Source organism: Barbus barbus, assembly GCF_936440315.1.
Source record: "Barbus barbus genome assembly, chromosome: 32".
Classification (NCBI taxonomy): Eukaryota; Metazoa; Chordata; class Actinopteri; order Cypriniformes; family Cyprinidae; genus Barbus; species Barbus barbus.
This window is the reverse complement of record NC_136760.1, coordinates 28,353,965-28,381,464: the sequence shown is the minus strand read 5'-3', so window position 1 is coordinate 28,381,464 and position 27,500 is coordinate 28,353,965. Positions and strand designations below refer to the sequence as shown.

At 36.9% G+C, this 27,500-nt stretch overlaps 2 protein-coding genes across 6 annotated transcripts in view; both read right to left on the bottom strand.

The window, feature by feature from the left end:
* Positions 1–27,500, bottom strand: part of LOC306851923 (alpha-actinin-2) — a 349,741-nt gene that overhangs the window by 20,042 nt on the left and 302,199 nt on the right. The window contains exons 1-7 of one of the 2 annotated variants that reach the window (XM_079388433.1): positions 7,619–7,823; positions 4,349–4,463; positions 4,158–4,277; positions 3,293–3,379; positions 3,125–3,212; positions 2,967–3,045; positions 1–52 (exon numbers count right to left, since the gene is read on the bottom strand). The exon at positions 1–52 is cut by the window's left edge and continues 30 nt beyond it. In XM_079388433.1, coding sequence (XP_079244559.1) covers positions 1–52; positions 2,967–3,045; positions 3,125–3,212; positions 3,293–3,379; positions 4,158–4,277; positions 4,349–4,463; positions 7,619–7,756 — 679 coding nt within the window. In that variant the 5' untranslated portion in view covers positions 7,757–7,823. Of the gene's footprint in view, positions 53–2,966; positions 3,046–3,124; positions 3,213–3,292; positions 3,380–4,157; positions 4,278–4,348; positions 4,464–7,618; positions 7,824–27,500 lie in introns of those variants that run through there. The other variant, XM_079388434.1, reaches the window with a different exon arrangement.
* The window catches only part of syde1 (synapse defective Rho GTPase homolog 1), a 26,611-nt gene continuing 9,776 nt past the window's right edge, over positions 10,666–27,500 (bottom strand). The window contains exons 2-9 of one of the 4 annotated variants that reach the window (XR_013782563.1): positions 23,491–24,273; positions 20,294–21,175; positions 18,273–18,502; positions 18,067–18,193; positions 16,989–17,158; positions 15,484–15,766; positions 13,237–13,856; positions 12,941–13,147 (exon numbers count right to left, since the gene is read on the bottom strand). Coding sequence is in view for 2 of the 4 variants with exons in the window: in XM_079388793.1 (XP_079244919.1) it covers positions 13,483–13,856; positions 15,484–15,766; positions 16,989–17,158; positions 18,067–18,193; positions 18,273–18,502; positions 20,294–21,175; positions 23,491–24,273 (2,849 nt within the window). In the remaining 2 variants the exon portion in view is untranslated. Of the gene's footprint in view, positions 13,857–15,483; positions 15,767–16,988; positions 17,159–18,066; positions 18,194–18,272; positions 18,503–20,293; positions 21,176–23,490; positions 24,274–27,500 lie in introns of all 4 variants that reach the window. The other 3 variants (XR_013782564.1, XM_079388793.1, XM_079388794.1) reach the window with 3 other exon arrangements.

The window sequence follows — 27,500 nt, the reverse complement described above, 5'->3', positions numbered from 1 at the left end:
GGTGTTTCTCTGCAATTTCCAAAGCCATACTGAGATTTCCGAGAGGATCGTCCTGCTCAGAGAAAATGAACCGCATGACTTCTGAATTAATTACAGCACTACATCTGTACAAGGTTTCAAACCCATTTAGTGGATTAACACAAGATCCTGACAGGGCTATTATAGTTCACTGAAACTACAACTTACAAAAAAAAAAAAAACTTATATATATATATATATATATATATAATTGTTACTTGAAATAAAATAAATGTTAAAATATAAAATATAAACAAAATTTAGATTTTTTCATTATTTCAGATGGCAGTCAATGCAACATTTCTCATTTTAATTTGGTTTAACTTGATGCACTAAATAACTAAAACTAAAATGGAAATAAACTTTTAAAAACTATATAGACATTTAAAGAAACAACAACAAATTAAAATGATTTAAAAAATAACATTTTAACTTAAAAAGTTGAGTAAATAAAAATAAAAAATAAAATAAAATAAAATACAAAAAAAAATAATTCTTTGAAAAATGTTTGAATGATGCTCAAATGTCTCCTGAAGTGCTTTCATTTTTGCAGGTTGAGATCAGGGTTGCCAAGTCTGTGGTTTTACAGCAAACGTGGGCTACTTTTACACAGTTGCTGCAGGTTGTTTTTTAGGGTGTACTCACACTAGGTGTTTTGAACCGTGCCTGAGCGCGTTTGACCCTCAAAGTCCGGTTCGTTTGACTAGTGTGAGCGCTCCGTGCGTTCGTTTATCCGGCCCTGGCCCGGTTGGAAGAGGTACGGTTCGGTTGGGCTCAGGCGCGGTACGCATGCAGTGTGAGCACCAGAACAGATACTATTTTATGTGCTCTACTCTCATCATTACGACCGCAAACATATTCTATTACTACTACTACTACACTACACTTTTCAATTAATTTAATTCAATCAAGTATATTTAGGTTTATAATGGCTCTGGTTCTCACCTTATTGACGAACAGGAAATGTAGTTCGCGAGTAAAGCTGCAAATTATTTCATTAACATCAGCTGCCGCAATAATTCTCTGATACATACAAGTGAAAACCAGTGCACGGCATAAATCTTTGAGAATTTGCTATTGAGCTAGTTTAGAGCTAGTTTTGAATTGAGACCTGGCAACCCTGGCTGAGATTAGATCATGACGCTCTTAATGCGATTTCACGGCTTGTGAAACAGTTCTGGTTTCAGACGCGGTCTTTAGGTGTGAGGATCCTGTTAAATCCCGTAAGGTCATTCTATCAGAGCAGCTAAAGCCTTCAGTTCACGATCAAATGACTCACATCATTCAGACCAGAGATAAATAAAGCATCTGTGACGAAAACCTGCTATCGTCTCTCAATCTTTAGCAAAACCACCTCAGTCTGGTAAAAACACAAATAATGTGCATTAGATTCTGTGGTGCAGCAGGTTTTCAAACCTGACATGATTTCAAAAGATTTACAGATTAATACTTGGATATTAAATGATATAAAAAAATTTATAAATTCTGCTTCTGAAGCCTGTGAATGATTTGTATGTGCATTACTCTAAACACAATTACTTTTAACAAACTGCACTGTCACAAATACATACTATTTATCCAACCAATGCATTCAGCTATTGATTTCACATCAATCTCATCTCATCTCATATGATTAGTAATAAAAATACAAACGGCATCCTTAAAGCAGGGTTATTATCATTAAATAAAACTATTCAAATATTTTAGTTCATTATAATAAAGCTTAAATAAAATAAAATAGAAATATTAGATGAAAAACTTATTTCAGTCATTTCTAATTTTCAATTAGTTTAAGTCAAAGCACTAAAATTACTGGAAAATAATAAAAGTAAATAAATCAAACAAACAATTAAATTAATACTGAAGTTAAAATAAATTAATCCAAAAAACAAAATCTAATAAAAATGACAAAAGCACATAACAAATTGATTAAAAATGCAACTAATATTAAAATGAAAGAATAAAAACAAATTGAAGCTATTAATAAAAACTATAATAGTATATATCACTATTAAAATATTTTTTAATTGAAATAAAGCTGAAATAAAATATAAACGTAAGATGAAAACGTTATTTCAGTCATTTTTAATTTCTGTTTAGTAAAAGCATTAAAATTACTGTAAAAAATAAAATGAGTAAATAATAAATAAATAAATAAATAAATATTGCATAAATAAAAAAATTAAATTAATTAATTTGAACTAAAGCTAATACTTAAATAAAAAGTACATTAAAACGGAATAGTAATATTTAAAAAAACAGATCTGCATCAAAATAACAGATGCACAACAATATTATTAAAAATGTAACTAAAATCAAAATTAAAATTAGAACTAAAAGTATAAAAATAAAAGCTAATTCAAAATATTAATAAAAACTATAACAAAAAATACTAAAATAACACTGCCTTAAAATGTTAAACTCAGCGCTGCATATACAGTGGTTTGTGTGAGAGCTTCTTTAGCGGAGTTATCTGTTACACACACACACACACACACACACACACACACACACACTAGGGCTGCACAATTATGACAAAAATCATAATTGTTGATTATTCCCTTGAGATTATTAAAAACGATTATTTTGAACAGATCTATGCCATTTTTTTTGGCTTTGAACGATTACATAATCGTGGCATCCATAATCGTAATCGCGATTAGAAATTCAATTAATTGTGCAGCCCTATCACACACTCTCACACACACACACACACACACACACACACACACACACACACACACACACACACGCACACACACTCACACACACTCACACTCACACACACACTCACACGCACGCACACACACTCACACTCACACACACGCACACACACACACACACACGCACACTCACACACACACACTCACACACACGCACGCACACTCGCACACACGCACGCACACACACTCACACACTCACACACACGCACGCACACACACACACACCTTGTTGAGTTTGGCGTAGTCGATCAGGTCAGGTCTGTGTCTGTGAATGAGCGCACACAACGCCAGACCATCCTTCCAGCTGAAGCAGGGAAAGAGACGTTAACATTATGAAAATTAAAAGAAATCATGTGAAAATAAACTGTATTTTGATGTTGTACCTGCAGTGGAAGTTCTGTACGTTGACGTTCCTGTACGGGGCCGTTTTCCTCTGACACCACAGCAGGAGCCCTTCTTTAGCCGAGGTTTCTGACAGAGAATCAGTGTTAAACGTGTGTGTGTGTGTGTGTTTGTTTCATGAGATGCAGTCTGTGCGAGTCTCTCTTTACCCTCCACTGAGATGTCCTGGATGGCGAAGCGGAGGATGATGGTCCAGATCATTCCCAGAGTCATCTTCACATTCCCATCAACAATCTCTGAGGAGCCAACAGAAACACTTCAGATTGAGCTCTCGAGGTCATCGCACACTGAATCGGAAATATTCGCGTGACTTGTGACTCTGATATCCGCCCCCCCAAAAAATAATGTAATGAAAAGTGGATATTTCATTAGTGGACTAATGAAATATATATATATATATATAAAATAGACAAAATGAAATATAATAAAGCAGAAGTATTTCAAGTAATAATAATCAATATTAATTTGCTCTGATGATGCAAAAATAAATTAATATTAAAATTAAATATATATTTATATATACACACACACACACAAATAGAAAATATGAAATATAAAATGCAAATATTATAATGTTTTAAATATTATTAGAATATTTTACCAATTTAAAATTTTCAAAAATAAAGAATCAAATGATTACTATTGAATCAAATATTAATATAAAATAGATTAATATAAAATCAAATTGCATCAAATCTCATTGTTCTGAATTGCGAATCAAAAACCTCTGAATCATGAATCAAACTGATTCACTGTCTACTGAAAGATTTGCACGCCTCCTGTTCAGGATTTAAAATACAGAATGATCAAATCATAATCACATGTAACTGTGACAGGCCTGTAGATAGACTGGGATTTTAATACATTTAGAAAGTGCCAAACATCTATTTGCAATGAAAACAGAGTAGAGATATGATTTAAAGCAGGGAAACTCTCAAAAGTTGTCATTATTTATGATTCAGTTCTCCGTAATGCTCCATGATGTAAAGTAAATGTGTTTCTGGTATCTCTCACCCTCGGCGCCGATGGACACCAGCTTCACTCCTTTACTGGTGATGTATTCCAGAGCTTTGTTCACATTGGCGATTTTGTGGAAGCGCATCTTTCCTCTGTCTGGTTTGGGAAGCCTCTCACCTGGAGGAATACGAGCGGTCAGTGAGAGACATAAGAAGCTGCAAGTGTCGTCCTGAGGAGCGCTCACAAACCTGAGATGACCTCCAGCAGCAGCATCAGCTTCAGGCCGTTCCTCAAATCCTCCTCGATGTTCTCGATCTGCGTTCCTGCTTTCCTCAGGTGAGAGTTACACCAGGCCGTGAACGTCTGAGACACACACACTTTACTGTTTACTTCACATGCTTTCATTTAGTGAGAATAATTAATTTCCAAGTAACATCTCGGTTCAGCGACAAAGAAATCTGACGGTGTACTGTAAAAGATGATTTAGACACATACTGAAAAATTCATGTATATTTTCATATATATATATATACTTTATGTTACTTGCCGTTTCTTTCTAATTATATGAAATGTACTTTTTTTGAGTGAAAGTAGTTTCGACACCACGTTTATTGACTTCATCGGTGAATTGCTGGTGTAAAGCATGCATTTCATATCTGAATGTGATTTTGCAGCTTATTTTGGAGGATCTACTTCACCTGAAACAAAAGCAGCCTGAAACAGTGAGTGAATAACTATTTGGCTGATGGTTGAGATCAAAACAAAAGCACATCTGTGCATCAGAAGGTCTGTCCTGTCAATGACAGCCGCTCTGTTCCTCATAAATCAGACGTGTCCTGAAACATGAGTGAACCTATAAAGAGAAGCGCTCTGATGACAGCCGCAGTTTCACCTGTTAGTGACAGAGAGCAGCGAGGCGCTGAGATTAATCACATACACGCAGACACACATCACATCCAGAGATACAGCTGATGACACGAGGTGAAACACACACACACAAGGACAAAACCAGCCCTACACAACTTAAACAGCACGCTTTCTCAGTCAAATCAACAATGCATTTAAATGCAAAATGATACAAACTCACTGGCCATTTATTTATATTTAGTTTGAGTTTGAATGAACTTTACAGAGTAAACAGACCAACATATTCAGTCCAGATCTTTACATTTCTAAGATAGTTTCATTTTCATGCAAATAACTATGGAAAGATTACACAGTGTAAGCGTAGAATGAATGTTATAAACATTAAAATATTGTAAATATTAAATTAGCTGAATTTTATATTTTTGCCTACTTTTTATACATATTTAATTAAATATATGTAAAATTATATTATAATATTACATATTTAATTATATAATATATGAAAATATAAATAAGAGTCCACATTCCATTACAATATTTAAAAAATATATTATTTACTTTTTTTTTTAATATTTGCATATTATATTATTAATATTTTGATTTGGCTACGCTTTATATATATTATTACATTAAAAATATAAAAATATATAACAAAATATTAATTATAGTCTATTTTCTATTGTGTTGCTTTATAAATATTTAAAATAATACTTTAAATATTAAAATATTTACTTATTATATATTTTATATATTTTGTTTTGCCTACTTTTCATACATAATCATAATTATTTTGGTGCTGTCAAACGATTAATCGCATCCAAAATAAAAAATAATAAATAATAAAAAATGTCCATTTTCCATTGCATTTTTCCATATATATATATATATATATAAAATAAATATATATATTTTGAATGTTTTGTTTGTTATGTAATATATATATATATATTACATAACAAACAAAACATTCAAAATGACAATGCTTTCATGATAATCGAGCAGGTTGTTTCTGTGCTCACTTTTAGTGTCTGTCCAGATCTAGAGCGTCACACACATGAACACAGACACAGTGACAGTGGACATGGACTCATCTGTCTCTGGACACTTCACAAGCGCTCAGAGGATTTCCACTGTGCCTCAGTCTCACGTATATAAATAGAGTTGAGTTCAGAAGTCTATGAGCTGCAGAACAGCGAACGCCACAGATGTGTTTCTCCTCCAATCATTACTGACTAAAAACAAACACAAGGCCGACTGAAGTGTGTTTTAATGTATAATGTGTTTGCAGGATGAACAAAAGGAGTTCAGGTGTGAAGGACGGAGGATTAGTGAGCAACACACTGATAAAATTAGAGATCTCATGCCACACACACAGACACACACACAGACACACACACAGACACAGACACACACACACAGACACACAGACACACACACAGACACACACACACACACACACACACAGACACACACACAGACACAGACACACACACAGAGACACACACACAGACACAGACACACACACACACACACACACAGACACACACACAGACACACACACACACACACACACACACACACACAGACACACACACACACACACACACACACACACAAACACACACACACACACACACACATTTAGAGCTATTGTTAGAGGATACACACACACCCACACACACACACACACATTTAGAGCTATTGTTAGAGGATACACACACACCCACACACACACACACAAACACACACACACCCACACACACACACACACACACACAAACACACGCACACACACACACACACAAACACACACACACCCACACACACACACACACAAACACACGCACACACACACACACACACACACACACACTCACACACACTCACAAATCTTTTCAAATTATTATAATTTCTAATTGATTTTTAGATTTGATCTTATTTGACTTCACTTGATTTATTTAAAATGTTATGTTTTCAGTTGGATATGACATGCATAAATAAACTCCACTTGCTTACTGTTTATTCATTTGATTTCTTTACATTTAAAGAAATAAAGTTATTTGTTACATTTATTGTTTACTGTTATTTTGCACTATTGATTTAGAAATATTTAGAAATTACTTTTTAATAACTCTGTTTAAAGTAGTACCCTTTATATTTAAAAAAAAAATGTTATAAATGATCATTGATTTTTAAACTTGATCTAATTTGACTTTGTTTTAATTTAATAATGTAACTAGCATATGAAACTAGCTGTATCAGTGAATTTATTGTTAAATTTGTGGATAGTTACATATTTCACCGCACTTTTACTGATTATTTAGAATAAAATAGAAATTATTTTTCATCATCTTATGCTTCTTAACTCTTGTTACAGTACTCCTTTAAATATTTACAAATGGCTGTAATTTATAATATTTTTTAAATTGCATCAAATTAGACTTTTTATTTTTCTCTTTTCAGTTTGATATGAAATGGGTTGAATATCTAAACTTTACTGCTTTATTGTCAGTTATTGCTTGTTACATTTCTGGATTGTTAATTTAGTCTCAAATTATTTTTTTTAATTTACTTAAATATACATATATTTTATTTAGTTTTTGTTATTTCTAAACCATTGACTCCGTTTGCATTATTATTATTATTATTACCTTCCTCTGCTGTTTCTCCCAGGCGGGGTCGAGCAGCAGGTCTCGGTCCCACGCATCCTCCTGGATCATGTACTCTTCCAGACCATATCCGTTATTATTGTTATTATACTGCATCTCCATCATCATCACCATCTTCATCAGCGGCGGCGCGCCTCTCTGTGGTCCTGCGGCGTGTCTGCGCGCGCTGATAACTGCACCGGACACTGACGTCACCACGCACGTGACCGAACAACGCTGGATAGGACAGCATTTTAACGACAAAACATTTTCATAAAAGGTTTCAAAAACACGCAAAACTATATGTTTATTAATCAAATAAAAATAATTTAATATAATTTATTTCAGTCCCAGAGGGGCGGGAGGCGGGGCTTCCCTAACACTTAAAGTGTCTTTATATATTTAAAACAGTAATATTAAAATATCAAATTCAGTAATCACCATATGAATGATGCACAGTTTACACAGGCAAGAAGATGAGGCCGGGAACATGAACGCAATCCGCTTAATGCTTCAGTGTTTTCCTTCTAATGGTTTTCTATGGGATAACCACTTAACGTGAAACTTTGCACATTGTGTTTATATTCTGGCTTCATCTGCTTCCCTGTACAAAATATACAATATATATATAAGGTGTTTACTGAATTTCACCTTTTAATATCTGTGTTTTACTACATTACTACTTAATGCAAACAGCGTAATAATAACTGGCGGTCAGTGGAGCACAGCTTGGTTTTGCCCTCCAGGGGGCGGGGCGTTCCTATAAGGGTGTGACGTCATGTGAAAACTATCAATAGGCAGAAAAAAAAAACTTAATAGAAACAATATTTTCTAAATAATATTTTAGGCTTATTTACAATATGTCAAGAAATGTCAATAAGGCAAACATGTATTTAAAATATTTTTTTATAATTAATAGACAAACAATAATGCATATAATAACATATAGATCAACAATTAAAAAATATAAAAAAGAAGAAATAAATTATGAATATAAGATTAAAATATATAAAAATGAGATTAAAATAAATTAATAAAAATAGATCAAATAAGTCAATATGTTATGTAATAGAACAGTACTGTAATGGGTAGATAAAATAATAATGTGACTTAATAGAAACTAACTTTTCAAAATTATATTTAGTTATTTTACTATATTTCTACAGTATAAATTGGGTCTTTGCATTATGTGTTTGTGTGTGAAGTCTGTTGTGGCTCAGTGGTCTCGTGCTTTTATTGTGTCGCATAGAAACAGACAATCACAGTGAACCAGTACTAACTCTGAAAACTGCACATCCAACCAGCTCTCAGTAGGATTATCATTATAAATGTTAAATATGATATCTGCTGCATGTTCCAAACAGTTTACAGAGTGAGAATGATGATAACAGCACATAAACAAGTGTTTAAGTCTGTTGTTTTTAACAATATTTTTATTTAATAAAAAAGGCATAAAAAAAAGGGAAAAAATGATATATTCAGTTTTTTATTTTCTTTCAAGTAACAAAGGTGTTAACTACAGTTAACTATATAATAACCCTGACACACACACAAAGCCTTACAGAACGAGTGAGAGTCGCCCTCTTCTGGCTCAATCACACAATAAAGTGCAATATCTTCCATCTTTATTTGACCTTAATTTTATTTTATCTATCTGTCTTCTTTTTATTTAAAAAATACCACACACGCTTGACCCTCTAAATTGCATATTTATTCTCTAACTGCTATCTTTTCATGAAAAACTAACACTAGGTTTCTTTTTTTCTATTCTATCTACTCGTTTTCTTAAAAAAAAAACAAAAAAAAAACCTTGCTATGTGTACTGTGTTAAACTGAGACTTGTCATAACACTTGCATATCATTGCTCTTTTATTGGTTTTGATTGCTTCTATTGTCCTCATTTGTAAGTCGCTTTGGATAAAAGCGTCTGCTAAATGATTAAATGTAATTGTCTGTTTCCGCAGCTGAAGAAGGTGCAGAAGGAAGCGGACAGCACAGAGATGCTCACATCAGACTGCTCTGTGACTCTGGGGTCCAAAGCGAGCCCGATACACTCCTGTGTGAGGCCGTGTATTAGTAAATGTTGAAATTAACATTAACTAAGATTGTTAAATGTTTTTGAAGTATCCAAAAATACTGGATAAATTCATAATTTTGGTAACACTTTACAATAAGCTCTCATTTGTTGACATTAATGCATTATCTAACATGACTTAACAATACATTTGTATAGCATCTTTGTTAATAGTATTTAAAAGAAATACAATTATTGTTTGCTCATGTCAGTGCATTAACTTATGTAAACTTTTTAAAAATGTATTAGTAAATGTTGAAACCTTTATGTAATGTGTTAACATAATTTTACTAATTTGTTTTCATTTAAATATGATATTAACAGAAAAAATAAAAAATAAAAAAATAATTTCCAGGTTTAAACTGAATTTTCACAATGTTCTCTCAGACATTTGGACTCTGGTGTATGATATTTGTAATTAAAATAATTCCGGACAAATGGGGAAAACAGTGGCTGGAATAAATTAAATTAAGTGGCTAAATAAAGTGCCAGCACAAAAAGGAACAGTGTCAGTCTGAATGTCTAGTGTTGTTTTCGTGTCACGAGGCGCTGTTTTAAGCTCTGAAGGATCCCAGTTGGACGCTAGTAATGTCATCATCAGATACTCACACTGATTTCATTTGTTTTCAAACAAACATGTATTTCAGTTTAAATAATTAACTAATTTTAGTTTAAAATGTCTTAATGCTGGATGTGTTTCAGCTTTTGTCTTCTCCAGATGTTAACTGATGGACTGGAGTGGTGTGGATTATTGTGATGTTTTTATCAGACTCTCATTCTGACGGCACCCATTCACTGCAGAGCATCCATTGATGAGACACATTTCTACAAACCTGATGAAGAAACACTCATCCTGATCTGGGATGAACTGAGTGTGAGCACATTTTCAGCAAATGTTCATTTTTGGGTGAACTGTTCCTTTAACTTTCCCTTTAAATGACATTTAGGATGGTGAATACAGAGAAAACACACACTGTAGAAACGCAACACTGTGCTTTATTTCTTTAACATAACACTGAATGGTACATCTCATCCACACACACACACACACACACACACACGCGTGTGTGTATCGCTGCGGTTTAGCTATGCATGAGCACAGACAGAAGTGCTTAATGTTACAGGTGCAATAATAGAATATAATAATACTGTTTATACAACTAAACAAATCTGAATTCAAATAAAACATATCAAAGGGTTTGCATAAGGAGCTGGTGAGCTCAGTCATGGCCTTTCTATTCCATTTGTGGCTTTTAGAATCAAATCACAGTTGAGATTATTTGTACCGCGCTCAGATATGAAACATAGAGCTGCTCTCAGTAACAGACTGATCTCAAATCAGCCAAAGCAGCACAAGCACAATCCAGAAAACTAGACACAGAAGTGCAATAATCATCACAACAGTCTTTGGCTTAATAATACTGGTTATAAAAGACACAAGGTTAAAAATTAGTGCACACTTCCTAGTGCATGTGCATGTCCTGATGCATCGTGTCGTTTTAGCATTTATGTCTGAATATGAAAAAAAAAAAACCTGAATCTAGACATTTTGGCATAATGAACTGTGCAAATTCAGTCAAAATTAACACTATATTTTGTTTTACTTGTTTTACTGATTGCCTACTCACATCTCAAACATAAATTCAGCTTTAAACGAATGTTCTGGATTCCATCAAAAATTTTAAATGCTGTTTAATGTCACATTGTGACACTTTCAAAACATTGATCTGTCTGTTTGAGTGACCTCTGACTCATCCAATCACGCGAGTTTAGGGCGGAGCTATCTGTCTGACTGACCAATGAGAGTGTTTAGGAAAAGCTCTTTAGGAAAGAAATGACACGCTTAACCTTTAAATAACATCAATTACCGAAGCCCCATTATGTCAAATATTGTCTTTGGCTTCTCAAACTCAAATCAACATTATGTCACAAATGCTGTATCAAACCCAGAATGTTCCTATGACGTGACCTCAAGGGAATGTAATAAATACGTTCACTGTTAAACATTACAGAGGAAAAAAATAATTCTGCATAGTAAAACTAAGGCTTCATGCAGTTGTCACTCCGCTGCCAAAGCGAGTCTGGCGGAGAAACGCACGTAACGGAATGTCCTGGTGGAAAGAGTGACGAAATCTTGGCCCAAACGCCGCTGGTCGTCACAAACCAGCCTTCTGGAATAAGAGTCGTACACAGAGCTTTAAATAAGAGAAACTTCACACAAATGTAACGCAGACGACCCGCCTGCCGTCATCCTTCAGCACCGGCCACCTCATTAACAGCTAGTGTTTATACTGTTATAATGCACGATATAGCATAGTATAATAATCGATACACGTCTCCCCTTCAGAAGAACAATACAGAGTTTTTGTGCTTGTTGGTGTTGTGTTACAGTAGCTGCTATCCAAGGTTCTTGCAGGTGATTGGGCACAGATACCCAACAATGGAAACATTTATTGCATGACAAAATTCTTTGAAATAAAAAACATTTTATCAATCAGTAAATCTACCATATTTTCCAGAGTATAAGTCACATTTTTTATCTTCTGAAATGTGCTGTGCCTTTTATGGAAGCCCATTTCCACCACAAAATAAAAGCATGAAAAAATAATTGTGCCTTTTTTTCTCACAATTTTGAGAAATGCTATTTTTATAAACTCAGAATTGTGACTACGATTATTGCAATTGTTGTTTTTTTTAAATAAAGGTAACTGCGACTCACAAGTCTGATTTTTTTTTCGCGCAAATTCTGTGAAAAGAGCAATTCTCAACATTGCCAGATATTAAGGAAAACAAACACTGAATTCTGAGTTTACATTTTGCAATTTTTTCTTTTTTTCTCTGAATTCTGGGTTTATATCTCGCAGCTTTACTTTTTGTTCCCTTTCGTTTCTGTAACTAAATAAAAAACCTTAATTCCCACAATTCTGAATTTTTATCTTGCAATTCTATTTCTGCAGCGAAATAAAAAATAAAAAAGGTATTTACAACATTATATCTCACAATTCCAGACACTTTTTCTCTGAATTACAAGTTTATATCTCATATTTCTTGAGTTTATATCTCGGAGTTTGTATATTTTGAGAAAAAAAAAGTCCAAATTAAATTTATTATTTTTTAAACTACAATATATCTTTATAATGTTTGTAAACATTTAGTTTTATTTACTGTTATGAAACAATATTTCTGAATTTTACATAATTCTAAAATGTGACATACACAGATGCAACTTGCATGTGTTTTTTTCTTCTTTTAACGATGCAATTTATTTCCTGGAAAATACAGTATTTATTTTCATTTTGACTGTAAAGTCAAACCCGTTCGAAGATAAATATAACGATATTAGCATCCACACCAGCGGACGATATCGTCTGTTTCTTCTAAACACACGCTCGTCTGCCGCTTTAAATTCTCGAGTTCGTTATAGCAGGATGGATTCTGATTGGCTGTCAATGTTTGGACTATTCACCAGCTGGAAAAATATCATTCTGAAAGAGATTCCAACGATATCGCTTCTCTGTGTCTTTATCGTTATAGTTGTGGTGTGGACTATTCTTTAATATTAAAATATATTTATAGTTTATAGTATAACTTTATAGTTATCGTCCTTGTTGTGAACGGGTCTTTATGATGGCATTTCCTTGGCAACTTGTGGTTGTTGTTTTGTGTCAATACTACACATGCAACAGAATTCGTGTCTTGAGAGGCGTTTTTAAAGTTACTCTGTTGTTAAGTATTAAAACGCATCTGTGGAGTGCCCAGCTCAAAATGACGAACACGACAGATTCAGTCCGGTTCAGAGGCAGATGTTGATTTGTTTGGCTAACTCTCTCTCCAAATCTGAAATCAGAGTGTCGAAGTCTTTCAGACTCAGTCGGCACGTGAACGGAGCGTCAAAGTAGAGCGCAAAGTCGTCCACGTACAAACCATCGGGAGACGTCCACACGTCACTCTTCTTCGGCTCCTCAATGTCATCGTCGCTCTCGCTGCCTGCCACCTCGTCGTAATCCACCTCGTCGTTCGACAGGAAGTCCCGCCCACAAACGCTCCAATCGCCGGCGTAGCGGTTACAGGGTGGGCTCTCCAGCCGGCCACGCCCCCTGCGGGAAACAACCACCTGCAAGGAACTCTGGGACGCCAGGGAGTCATCCGTCACTCGTCCTTTGGGTACTGCGAAAAAACACACATTAAACGCTAGGGATGTAACGATTCACTCAACTCACGATTCGATTTTCTCACGATTCGATTTTCTCACGATTTTTTTAACGAAATGAGATTGAAGACATTATACAGTAAATGAGAAGGTGTCCTTTTATTAGGCTATTTCTGCACGTTTCTTTGTGAAATTGAAATATAACAAAACTAAATTGAAATTTTAAAACAAACCCCAAATCAAATAAGCAAGTTACACAAATAAAAGTAATCTCTTCATATAAAAAGCTAAGGCTTTGTCTGTGCTCTTTCCATTTAAAATGAGAGGCAACCACTGCATTTTAATCATCATCCAAACAAAGATGCAGCGTACATGAAGCATGAGCAGTTTTTAATCTAAATTAGAGACTGTTTAATTTTGACATTTGAAGCAAAAACAGAATGGTCTGACTTTAGTGTTGTGAAACTGTACTACATAAAACATATCTGAACGAAACAGAGCTGAATGAGGCGCAGATTCACTCTCTGCCAGCAGGTGGCGCTTATGCAGCAGCAATGATTTAGTGTTTACTGCTGTAAATGCAGAGTTTTTGTCAGGAGCTGAGTTCTGCAAGCTCGCGAATCCTCTCATTATAACATCATGTAGATACGATGTAAATAAGAGATTCATTACGCAGAGCTGACAGCTTCACTGATTAACAGAACGTGGTGAGATCGCGACGAACTGAAGTGAATGACAGCTGATTATAGAGGGAGCGCTCTAGGCTGTATAATACTCTCTGACTGTCAGAACGGAAATATTCATCTCAGAGAAGAAAGAATTGTGTTTCGTGTCATGATTTTATTTGTCTTTATGTTTCAAAATGACTCGCTTGTGTGCTTTCCTTGAACATGTCTCCAGACTTTATGGAGGTTTTTCTGCATCTCACTGCATCTCATGTTTTTACATAGAAAAAGTACTCTTTGTGATTGGTTTTCGTTTTTTTGTGATAAACTATACATACATGATGCTGTTATGTTTCTAATTGTTTAAGCAACTTAATTATATATATGGTTTATAAACATTATTTTAAACACTATGCACATTTCCCAAAGATAGTCGTGTTATTTTATTGCTTTGAAGAAACATTCATTGGTAATATTTTGCTCGATGCGCCTCTTGTGGCCTCAGGAGAGAAACCGAAAGCTTTTTCCCCCCCAAACTGAAATGATGTCTATTAAACTCGAATATAGATAATATTTACAGATATAATATTTACAGATTATAGATAATAAATTAGAATTTTGTTTTTCAGCTATTTTGACAGCCCTACTGTAAAGCTGCTTGGAAGCAATCTGATCTGTATTAAAGTACTTTGTAAATAAATGCGACATACATATACATATATATACACACACACACACACACACACACACACACACACACACACACGTACATACACACATTTAAAAAAAAAATTTTTTTATTATACTTTCTTTTTTACATTTTTATTAATAAAAACATATTTTAAATAATACATTTATTAATTGTTTATAATATTGTTTATAATTTTATGTTGTATTAATAAAATATTATATTGTTTTATTATATGAAGAAGGTAAGTCAAAGACAGTAAGTAAATGATGTTTTAGCAGCTAGACTCACCAGGCCAGAGCTGCAGGAGATAGTGCAGCGCCTCTATGTGTCGTTTAAAGTCCACGGCGCTGGCGATCTCTTCACTGTGTGCAAAACTACGGCCTCCTCGACCAGCCCCGGACCCCGCCAGGGCCCCTGATCCAGGGGCCGTCATCCCAGCCTGCCACGACTCCTGCGTGGGCGTCAGGAGAACCGGCCCGAAACACACGGCCAGATTCTGACACGTCATTCGGTTGCTGTCGCTGTAAGACGCCACCAGACTCAGATGATCCAGCAGGAAGCAAAGAGTCGCCTTCAGGAGACACACAAACACACACCGATTAAACTACAGCAAGCACTAAAGATGCATTAGCAACACATTTCAATTCTGTAACATGACCATTTAAACTAATATTCAGTAAAGCAGGATTTGATTCTAAATCACACAGACTTCCATGCATTTGCCAAAATGTGCAGTATTGGGTACCGTATCCCACAATGCAATGCACTTTACTAGAGCTTTTATTTCAAGTGCAACACATGTACCAGAAATATCAGCTGTGTATTTAACTCTCATTTCATGACTCTTTATTTGATCAGACTGACAAAAGTTCAGACATTTTTACTTAAAATTAGATAAAAAATACAACCACATATAATTCCAACATAACTGAATGCCACACACTGAATTAAATTAAAATAGTAACGACTGTTTGAAAGCTTTTTCACTGCACACTGCTCCACATACTGTTTTAAAGACATATAAACCACTGGATATGTATACCAAATACACTTGAAATAAAATGTTAACTGATATAAAAAGTGAACATTTTAACATTTTAATTTGTTTAACTTGGTAATTAACTTAATTCATTAATTTATTTTAATGTATCTAACCAATTTTAATTTATTTAACCAAGTACTAAAATAAACTAAAATGATTGAATAAACATGTAAAAAAAAATACATAGACAAATGAACTAAAAAAAAAAAAAAACCCAATGAAAATTACAAAAAATCTCATGTAAAATATAAAAAGAAACCATGCATTTCACTGCTTTTTAATCAACAGTGGCATATATAAAGTAAATCAAGCCCATTTTGATGTCAAGACTTCAGGATGCTTAATCATAATAAAATTATGCAAGCTCCTAAAAGTGACCCGTATGCATCTAAATGAAGAAGAAGAGATGAGAAAAGAAAGAGTGTATGAGAGCAGGAGGAGCAGAAGGTTCTCATTCCCAACCAGTTTGTTTTGGAACATGCTGGAAACCCTCCGGCTGCTGTTCTGCTGCTCACATGGGACAAACAACACCCCCCCCATTTTGATCGAATAAATACAGCCTTGATGAGCAGAAGAGACTCCCTTAAAAAACATTACAAATCTTACTGATCCCAAACTTTTGAGAGGCAGTGTGTATGAATATAATATTTGGATTTTAAAGTTTAAAGTGCATATAACAGAAGACTGGATTGATTGGGACTGATGAAATACATGCTGTGATGATAAACACAGAGTCTGAGAGATGCATTACCCGCTCTGCTTCAGGAAGACACTGCAGTAGCGAGACGGTGTTCTGTGATCTCTGAGCGTCGCTGTCGTTTCTACAGGCCGGCCGAAGCATCATGGCCTCTAACACCACTTCATACAGGGTCCTCGTGATGAGAGGGGACGGCAGCTCACGCAGGTAGTCCTTCAGAATGCCTGACAACAACATTACAAAACAATCAATACTTTCATCATCAAAAACCCACTGTACAATTACCTTCAAATACCTTGATATGCCAAGTAAATCATGCAAGCTTTTTAACTCACATTTCAGACTTTTTCATGCAATTTTCTCATAAAATATAAACTCAGATTTGTGAGATATAAATCTGAATTCTAAGAAAAAAATTCTGAATTATGAGATATAAACTCAAATTTGACAGGAAAGTCAAAAACAATTTCACCATAGATCAAAAAAAAGGTAATTCTGACTTCTCAAACATACAAATCTGAGTTTATATCTCACATTTCAGACTTTCTTCCTCACAAGTCTCAGAAATATTCACAATTGTGAATTAAATTTGCAGTTACAAGGAAAAAAGTCGAGCTTGTTTATTATTTTAGTATCATTTTACGTATTAGTTTTGTTAATATTTTAAATTTGATTGAATAAGTTTGAATAATTTTTGCCATTTTATTTTATTTGTTTTGTTGTTTTGAAATATGTTTATATAGTTTGTGCTCATAGTTTTAGTTATTTTAGTATATCACGTTAAACTCGATGCAAATGAGAAACGTTGCCTTGGAAACTAGTTGAAATGAAAATAAGATTTAGCTTTTTATATTTTATTTTAGTTCAGTTAACATTTATTTTATTTCAAATAGCAAAAATATTTTTTTTATGGTTTTAGTTTACTATAATAACACTTTCCACCACTGAATAAAAAAAATCTGACTTTTTCTGACGAGTTTCAATCTTACAATTCTGACTTTTCACAATTTCTGAGAAAAGAAATATCAGAATTGTGAGATAAAATGTCAATTTTACTTTTTATTATTTTAATTCCATAGCAGAAACAAGCTTCCATAGATATCAGATTGTGTGTTGTTTGTGGCTGACTGACCGGTAATGACGTTGACGTCGGGATAGAGCTCATCGTTTAAGGTAACGGCTGCACTGTCTCTCTCAAATGCATCCCGCAATTCCTTCTTCACCGCTGTGGAGCCACAAAGACGATACAATCCCACCCCCTACAGAAACAAACACAGTCTCTTAATACAGTCATATTTAACGCACATCGGGTGTGAGAGATATCTGAGCTCGTCTCACCCTCAGTCCTCTCCTCTCGATCTCAGAAACACACTTCTGAATGATCAGAGGCACTTTGAGCACAGACGCCTCCTTCTCCACTAGGTGGAGCAGCTCCATCCCAAACACATTAGGAGGAGGCAGGTCACTGAGGCGGGGGAACGGGGTCACAAAGTGCTCCAGAAGGGTCAACTTCACATACAGCAAACCACGAGGATCCAGACGGACACACAGCTGCTGACTGCGAGAAGCTGCGGGAGAGAGAGACAGAGAAAGACAGAGAGAGAGAGAGGGACGAGATAAAGAGATAAGGGCAAAGCACAAGATGCAGGGTATGGCTGGGTGGAATGGCGGTTTAATGTTTGTGCAATGGTATAAATGTATCAATGCTACAGGATTTATTATATAATGGAGTCTTTCCTTTTCAAATCATTAAGTCATGCCAAAGTTCAGCTTTAAAATATATTCAAATTGAAATCAGTTATTTTAAATAGTAAAAATATTTCAATTTTTTATTTTTTTTTGCTGTACTTTGGATCAAATAAATGCAGGCTTGGTGAGCAGAAGAGACTTCTTTAAAAAAAGCATTAAAAATCTTACTGTTCGAAAACTTTTGACTGGTCGTGTACTTCTAGCGCTCTTAAAACAGATTTAAAAATGGCTCATCCAATCAGAACTTACAGAGACGCGTTTAGCTGTATACTTAAAAATTTAGTATGGCATTGGTGTTTCGTCCAGATGGATCCGGCGTTTTGGGAGCGTGAAACCGCTATTTGTTTAAACCGGGTCCCAGAGGGGATAAATCTGAAAACGACACCCTTGTGTTTTCGTGTGTACAGCCAATCCGTATATTTTGTGAAACGATGATGTCATCACCCCACGTCTCGACCCTAGTCAGACACCGCTGCGTCTCGTAACAGCAACAACAACATGAACAAACACTGAACAATTGTCTTTTTATTAAAGTGCCCCATTATGGGTTTTGAAAGGTTCATATTTTGGTAGTCCCCAAAAACAGGTTGACATGCATGCAAGGTCAAAAAACACTATCATTGTCTTATAATATGCATTTATTTTGACCTTACTTGCTCAACGACTCCTAAACGATTTGCTCAACGATTCATTTTTCCAAACCCCTCCTTTGGGTGGCGCTAATCTGCGGTGATTGGTCTCATTTTCATTTCATCATGCCTGTAATGCCTGATAAACCGCAGTGCTGCTTTGTGTACAGCGTTACCGGGGAAACCGCTCCAATAGCGCTAGTGACAAAGAATGAATTTACATTTTCATTCAGACCAACGCGAAAAGGCCAACAAGTGGGCGGGCACTATGCTAATGTTTCCTGTTGACGTCAACGTGAAATGGCTTGGGATTAGTTTTAAAAATGACTCGTTTCAATGATTCAGAGTCGACTCTTTCTTTTGAGAGACAATAACTTTATAAACGGTGCACTTTCAGATTTAAAACTTTGCAGGAAGTTTTCATTCACTTACAGAAAGAAAAAAAAAAAATAATAATAATAATAATAATCTGTACTGCGTTAGACTTGTAATAGCACTTGCACGTTGTTACTCTTTTGTTGGTTTTGATTGCTTCTTATGTCCTCATTTGTAAGTCGCTTTGGATAAAAGTGTCTGCTAAATGACTAAATAAATTAAATAAATAAATAAATAGAGCTGTTACACACTGCATGAAAGGTCATTTTCAAAAATCCATAATAGGGGTACTTTAACTAACATTAACACATATTAATAAATGTATTGTTCCATGTTCGTTTGTATACAGCGCGCAAGGTTTATGCACATAGTCTAAGTCTTCTCTGTTTTTAATGTATCTCTGTGGCAGAATTACAGCGCCACATACTGGTCTGGCATGTATACTACATTGTTTTGTGTCGGTTTCGTGGTTTCATGTGTACGCAGATATTTCTTGAGACGAGACGATTGGATAGGGAAAGCTCTAGCTTCGTGTGGACGTGGTCTTAGAGTGGGAACTATTGGTTTCACCTTGTGACTTGATTTGCAAATGAGCTGTTCTCTTACCCTTGAAGAGGGACGGTATAGCCACAGCACCCAGAGAGCAGACCCGGTTACGAGCGGGAGCGGCAGGCGCAGCAGAGCCGTTGTTTCCGCTGGCATTCGTTGGCGTCAAGATGACCAGTTTGAGCAGCCGCGCCCTCTCGAGCTCCAGGTTAAAGGTGTGGTTTAGTGGGAGACACACCCCTCGACAAGTGAGCAGGGATGTTCGAGCCCGGGTCACCCCGTCCACTTGAATGGCACAGAAGACTTCTTTAGTAGCATCGTTCCGAGGGGATCGTAGCAGCTCATCGATGCCCAGCAGATGCACAGTGAGCAGCCCTGAAAGTCTCTGAGCACAGCGAGGCTGATCCGGCAGCGAGTACAAGCGGAACGACTCTGCGTCTGCCACAGCGAGTGAATCCTGTGGTCCACGGTGTGGTGGTGGTGTAGGTGACCCTTTCGACCCCTGACCCGAGCCCTGCTTTGGCAAGAGTTCTGGTGAGTCTCCATCGCTAAGATATCCTCCTTTACTAGCAGAACGCGTTCGAGAGGATCGGCGCCTTGGTCTTGCAGGTGCACTGGAGTCAAGGTGGTACTTGCTGATGACATTGGACGATTCCTTGCGTGCATTTGGTGGTGAAGCCTCATCGGATGCACCCGGTGCACTGCTGGCATTCCCTTGTCCGTTGCGCTGATTACGGGATGAGCGTAGGCTAAGCTTCCGTCTTAGTTCCGGAAGCTTAGGCATCTTCATAGAAAGCCGCCGCACTGTTCCTGGAGACTTGATCTTGTCAATCACACTGCTGCCACTTCCACCCTCCCCCAGGCTTTTCTTTGGCGCCCCGGGACTGTCAGATTTCACACCACTAGCAGAGCTAATACAGTCCGACTGTAGCACAACCAGATCTGAACCGAAAGAAACACACAATGTTAGAAACAAGGAATTTAACTTTTGAGATGGTCCTGAACCTTTAAAAAGCCCTGAGAGGCAAGTAGAAGTTGTGCTCTAGTATCTTGTAGTACAAGTCTGTTCCAAAACCTAGTGAGATGCCTTGCTGTTTACCACATACATAGGCAGCATGATGGACAACAGAAATGGAACTTTGGGAGTAGAAATAGAAGCTTCTAGAGATCCTGAAAACCTTCATTAGCTGGTCAAGGTGTGTTTGACTAGGGTTGGAGTTAAACTTTCCAGGAAAGTGGACCTCAAGGGCTAGAGTTGAGAACCTCTGATCTAGAAGGTGAGCCTCCAGGAGCAGGATTGAACACCCCTGTAATAAACTGATTTGGAACACTCTACATCAGGGCTGGGCAACTCTGGACCTCAAGATCCACTTTCCTGAAGAGTTGAACAAGCTAATCAAGTTCTTCAGGATTACTAGACAGTTACAGACAGGTAAGGCTTAGCAGAGTTGGAGCTAAACTCTACACCAGGAGTGTCCAATTCTGCTCCTGGAGGGCCACTGTCCTGCAGAGTTTAGCTCCAACCCTAACTGCCAAACAAGTATAATGGAGCTAAACTCTGCATGACACTAGCCTTCCAGAAGCACCCCTGCTCGTATTTGATTAAGCAGACATGCAAAATGAGCAGTTTTTGGGGGGATTCCAGGAAAGTGGTTGGGAACCACTTCTTTACATCAGAGGTAGGCAACTCTGGACCTCAAGATCCACTTTCCTGCTAATTTTAACAAGCTAATCATGGTCTTCAAGTACTAGAAACCTACAGACAGGTGAGTTCCATCAGGGCTGGAACTAAACTCTGCAGAACAGTGGGATTTCGAGAGCCAGAGCTGCCCAGCCCTTCTCTATATCAGTTGTTCCCAACAATGGTCCTGGAGAACCCACAACACTGCATCTCCTTTGGCTCACACACCCACTTCAGTTTTGAGTCTCTAATGAGCTGATGACATGAATCAGCTGTGTTTGATTAAGGACAGTGTTTGTGGGGCTAGTGTTCCTAGTGTTTCTAGGAACGTGGTTGGGAACCACTGCACTACACAGGCAGTAAAACAGCAGTTCACATATGCAGTTCTGCAGAGACTCAACCCACATTGCTTTCCAACTGAGTTTAACATTAGCATGTCACTAATGCTGGGTACACACCACAAGATAATCGGGCTGATTTTGGGCCAATTTCTCCCCTTCTGACAATCCTAGGTAATGTCCCGATTATCTTGGTGATTCTAAAGATTATTTTATCAGATTTTCCTGTGGTGTGAGGTGTGTTAAGAGTGACCGAATCTGCTCGGAAGAACGTCGGAGATGCCCCAATTGCTAATCGTAAATATTCATAGAAATCCTGATGTGTTTCCCGAGGAATCCCGAGGAAAAATGCGTATACGATCTGGAGATTATTACGTGAAATGAAACAATATCCAATCAGAAAGCGAGCTGAGAGAATACGGAAGCATAACAAACGCAGTCATGGCACAGCACAAAAGGATTTGGACAGCAGAGATGGAGGATCAGCTTGTCGATTTGTGGCAACAGCACGAGTGTTTATAAAACTTGTCCTGTAAAACATTTATTCTCAAGTCTCCATAGATTTAGCGAGATTTCCAGTGTTCACAGTTGGGACAGTGGTTGAAAATCTGTTGGCGTGTGGTGTGCTGTCTTTGTGACACCACACACTATAGGAGCAAAACGGTTAAATCTAGGATTTGTTTGTCCTCATGTTTGTGGTCTCTCACATTTTGAAGATCTTATAAAAAAAATTAAATCTTTTAGTGTGTACCCAGCATTAGCTACAGATGTGACTTCGGTTAACATAAAAATGCACACACAAATATTGAGTACAACAGTCAATTTTTAATTATATTGGACTTTCTGTGATGCGTTCTGGAATTGCCTTCTCCATGACTGCTGCAATAAAATTTGGCCAAAAAGGTGGTTTCTTAGAAGGCAGCACAATTATAGTTATGCCACCTACCTTTTGGAACAGCCTCTCTGGCACACACCTAAAATGCTATTTAGGTAGGCAGCTCACTAGGTTTTAGGAAAAGATCTTCTAATTACATGTAATGTGGTTGATTCCCATCCTATTTTTGAAATTTGTGAATGCCAATCATAGCACAACATTTCAACTTACTATAAATATTGTTTCAAAACAGCACTGCTCATTTTAACCTCAGTTTTAAGACCAGCTGTGTGAAATGCAAGTATGCTGGCAATGCAGCTTAGCTTCTGACAAATTCTTACATTATGGAAAATCTGACCAATACCCGAACTATCCGCCCTGATGATGTCGGCCTCAGTTTGAATCTCTTTCATTTGATGGACGCCGGTGGGACTCAACCCCCCTGATCGTTTCTGATCTCTTTTCTCCTTTGGCGATTCCTCAGTTTCTCTCCTCCTCCACGGATCTCCATATTTTTCCTGAGCTGCTCCTCCGGTGGCCCTTGAGTCGTCATCTTCAGGAATGGGGTTGTACCAAATGTTTGCATCTCCACCTGGGTCCTGTCGCCACTCTGTGATTCTGGTTGGGAGGACTTCATCTGATGACTGGGGCTTTCCTGTGGACAGTACCCAGGCCCGACTACTCCTGTCCAGGTGCTGGAGGTAGGCGCCTTGCCCAGAGATCTTCGCTGAACTAGAAGAGGCACACACATCCACAAAAGCTGTAGATGCAGGGGTCAACTCTGGCAAACCGGCGTCAACAGAATCGCATGGTGTCCTGGAATATCCAAACTCCAATTCCAGATCATTCCGCTTCCTCTTCAAGTCATCCTCACTCAAAGTCCTTTGGCTCCAGGCCTGTTTTGAGACCTCAGCCTTTCCTGAGCACAAATCCCAGTCCTGTGGCCCGTAGACCAGGCTCGTACACAGATCTGTGCTGGCTGGGTCTTTGCTTGTAGAGGGAAGTTTGGCCCAGTTCTGTTTTTTGGAGACGGTGATCTGGGAGCGTCTGGTACACTCCTCCACGGTGGAGCTCTCTGTCTCAGCATGACCTGAGGTGGATGCAGTTGATGAAGAACTTTGGAAAAGGTCCACCTTCCCTGTCACTTCTAAGGCAGAGGAAAGAAACCAGCAATCGTTACCAAAGCAGGAGTTTTTGGCCTTATTTGGGGTTGAAATATTTGGACTAACTTGAAAAATGGATCACTGGAGACTTGCAACACTCGGAAATATCAAATACCACAAGTACAATTGAAACTGGGGGCTATTAACCTTTACAGGGTTTGATTACTCCCTAAAATAACACTTCTGAGATGAGTTTACAGTGATGTATGTGGACAGAGAGCAGCGAAGAGAGAGGACAACTGGAAAGAATAAAAAAAAAAGACCAAAAACAGACATCGAGAGTAGGGCTGCAGATATTTACCATCTCCTTCTCCCTCCCCTCTTGCACATCTGGAAGTTTCTCCAAACTCCCTCCTCCCCTGTTTTTCCCTCTCTCTTCGTCTGTTCTTTCCCCTCTTGAAATTATCAGCGTGGCTTGTGACACACAGTTAGCCAAATATCTTATCCAATTCCAGAAGCCATGAATAACTCCAGTGTGCCCTCCAGATCGGCTCGGCGCATTATCTCTGCTGGCTTGCATGACTCTGGAAGTGCTGAATAAAAACATCTCTGTCAATTGCTCTTTAGTTAGCACTGCACATGAGTATGTCAAAACCGTTGCTAGTTTACAAGGCCAAGACAACACTCCACAACCAAAGGCCTAAACCGCAAATGCTGCTTAAACACTGCACAAAGCTCTGATGGAAAACTTGACAGACGGGAATGTGCAAGTCTAATTTGAGGGCGCAGAGAGAGCCGGATCAGTTTGAAATCAATTGGGAATACAGCAAATTGGATTTCCGAGCACTCGACTGAACCCGCCCATCTGAAATCTTCACTGGTCATTTGATGCCTACGTGTGTTTCAAAAAAGGTTCAAATTCATTTAGATGAAATGCGACTTTCACAGACATTTTGATGTCTACTGAATTCAATGCATTTTAAGTGTTCTCTAACAAGTGGCTTTCCTCTAACTCAAGCATTAGAACATGGCGCTACCAACACCAAAATCAAAAGTTCAATTTTATATAAAAGCATCTACCAAATGCATAAATGTAAATATAAATGACATATAGTGCAAACTCTAGGTTTTCAATAAATATCCTGGTTCGCTCTGAAATGTCACATTAAAGAAGCCAAATTGACTTCAAGATGAAACCAGAAAAACACAACACAGACCCCTTTATGCTTCCCTGAGCAGGAAGTGTTACAGTATGTTAAGTGGGCCAGCAGATGACTTCCTGTTTTGCCTAAGCAGCCAAGAAAATGAGAAGGAGAGAAACAGACAGCAACAAGCTAGAGCTACTTGCTGAGATATTTCACAGACAAAATGCACAGATAAACTGAAGGAGGATGCATAAAAGTATAATTTAGTTTATATTTATGCCTTTGGCGGACAGCTGTATACATGCATTTTTTTTTTTTTACCAGTTCATGCATTCCCTGAGAATCGAACCTATGCCATTGGTGTTGCTGGCTTTACAGGTTGAGGACCACAAAACCAATCATAAGGCTCAATTTTTGAAATTGAGATTTATACATCATATTTGTCTGAGATACAACTATTTGAAAATCTGGAATCTGAGGGTGCAAAAAAATCTAAATATTGAGAAAATCACCTTTAAAGTTGTTCAAATGAAGTTCTTAGCAATGCATATTACTAATCAAAAATTAAGTTTTGATATATTTACAGTAGGAAATTTACAAAATATCTTCATAGAGCATGATCTTTACTTAATATCCTAATGATTTTTGGCATAAAAGAAAAATCAATAATTTTGACTCATACAATGTATTTTTGGCTATTGCTACAAATATACCCCAGCGACTTAAGACTGCTTTTGTGGTCCAGGGTCACATATTCAAAGATTAGTATAAGGCATAAACAAAAAGTTAAAAATGAAGGCAAAAAGTTAACAGTGGCACACATGGAAGTCTGAAAACAGGGAGCGATTTCAGTGACAAACACACAGCTGTTGAGCCTCTGAGAAGTTTTCAATGAGCGGTCTGTGTAAAGGGCTTTCCTTCACAGCTGGACAGACACACACACACTTAACCCTATTCACTATTCATTACAACACCCCAGAATACACACGCTCACACAAAGCACGCTCTCTTGGCCTCACCCTTCACCTCTGACGCTCACTGTGTGTTTATGAAGCCTTTTCTGGGTTTAAACAGCACATTGATAAACTGGTCTGGCTCTATTTAGTGTGCTACGACTCAAAATAGCCACATGCAATGGAAAACCTTTACATAGAGCTTCAGTTTAGTCATTTACAGACAGTAGATCGACTAAGCCGATTAATCAGATGATATTTGGCCATTTTTACATTATCAGCATCACCAATAACATGTTTGCTTAGAGAAGTGGAGTTACATACACTGCCATTCAAACATTTGGGATCAGTAAGATTTTTAATGGTTTAAAAACAAAAAAGTATATTCTGCAAATCAAGGCTGCATTTATTTGATCAAAAATACAGAAAAAAACTATAATATTGTGAAATATTATTATGATTTAAAATAAAGTTTTTCTATTTTAATATACTTTAAAATGTAATTTATTTCTGTGATCAAAGCTGTATTTTCAGCATCATTACTCCAGTCTGCAGTGTCACATGATCCTTCAGAAATCAATTAAATATGCTGATTTATTATTAATGTTGAAAACAGTTTTTCTGCTTCTTATTTTTTTGGAATCTGTGATACTTTTTTCAGGATTCTTTGATGAATAAAAAGTTCAAAAAACAGCATTTATTCAAATTAGAAATCTATTGCAACAAATAGGGTGAGTACATCTTTTAACTTTTTTTTTAAAGAAATTAAAACGATTTTTTCAGCAAGGATATGTTAAATTGATCAAAAGTGATAGTGAAGGCATTGTTAGAAAAGATTTCTTCTTTAAAAATCTTACTGATCAACTTTTGAAACACTATCAGAAACGACACATTTCAGCTTTAAAGCACTGAACGTTAAAGTCAAAGCAGTCGAACACAGATGTGTTTCGAAAGACTAATCCATGACAGATTGTTGAACGATAAAATGTGATGAAAACTTTGGCTTCATTAGCTAAACTGACAAGGCTGCGTGCATGTTTGTTTACTCCTGAGTTTATTTACCATGTTTGGCAGTGTGAAATAATTAGTGGCAATGTTTGCTGAGAATATTCACAGCGTAACGGCTAAAGAGTTTTTCCCAGAATGCCGATCCCTCTCCCCTTCAGCCGCCCA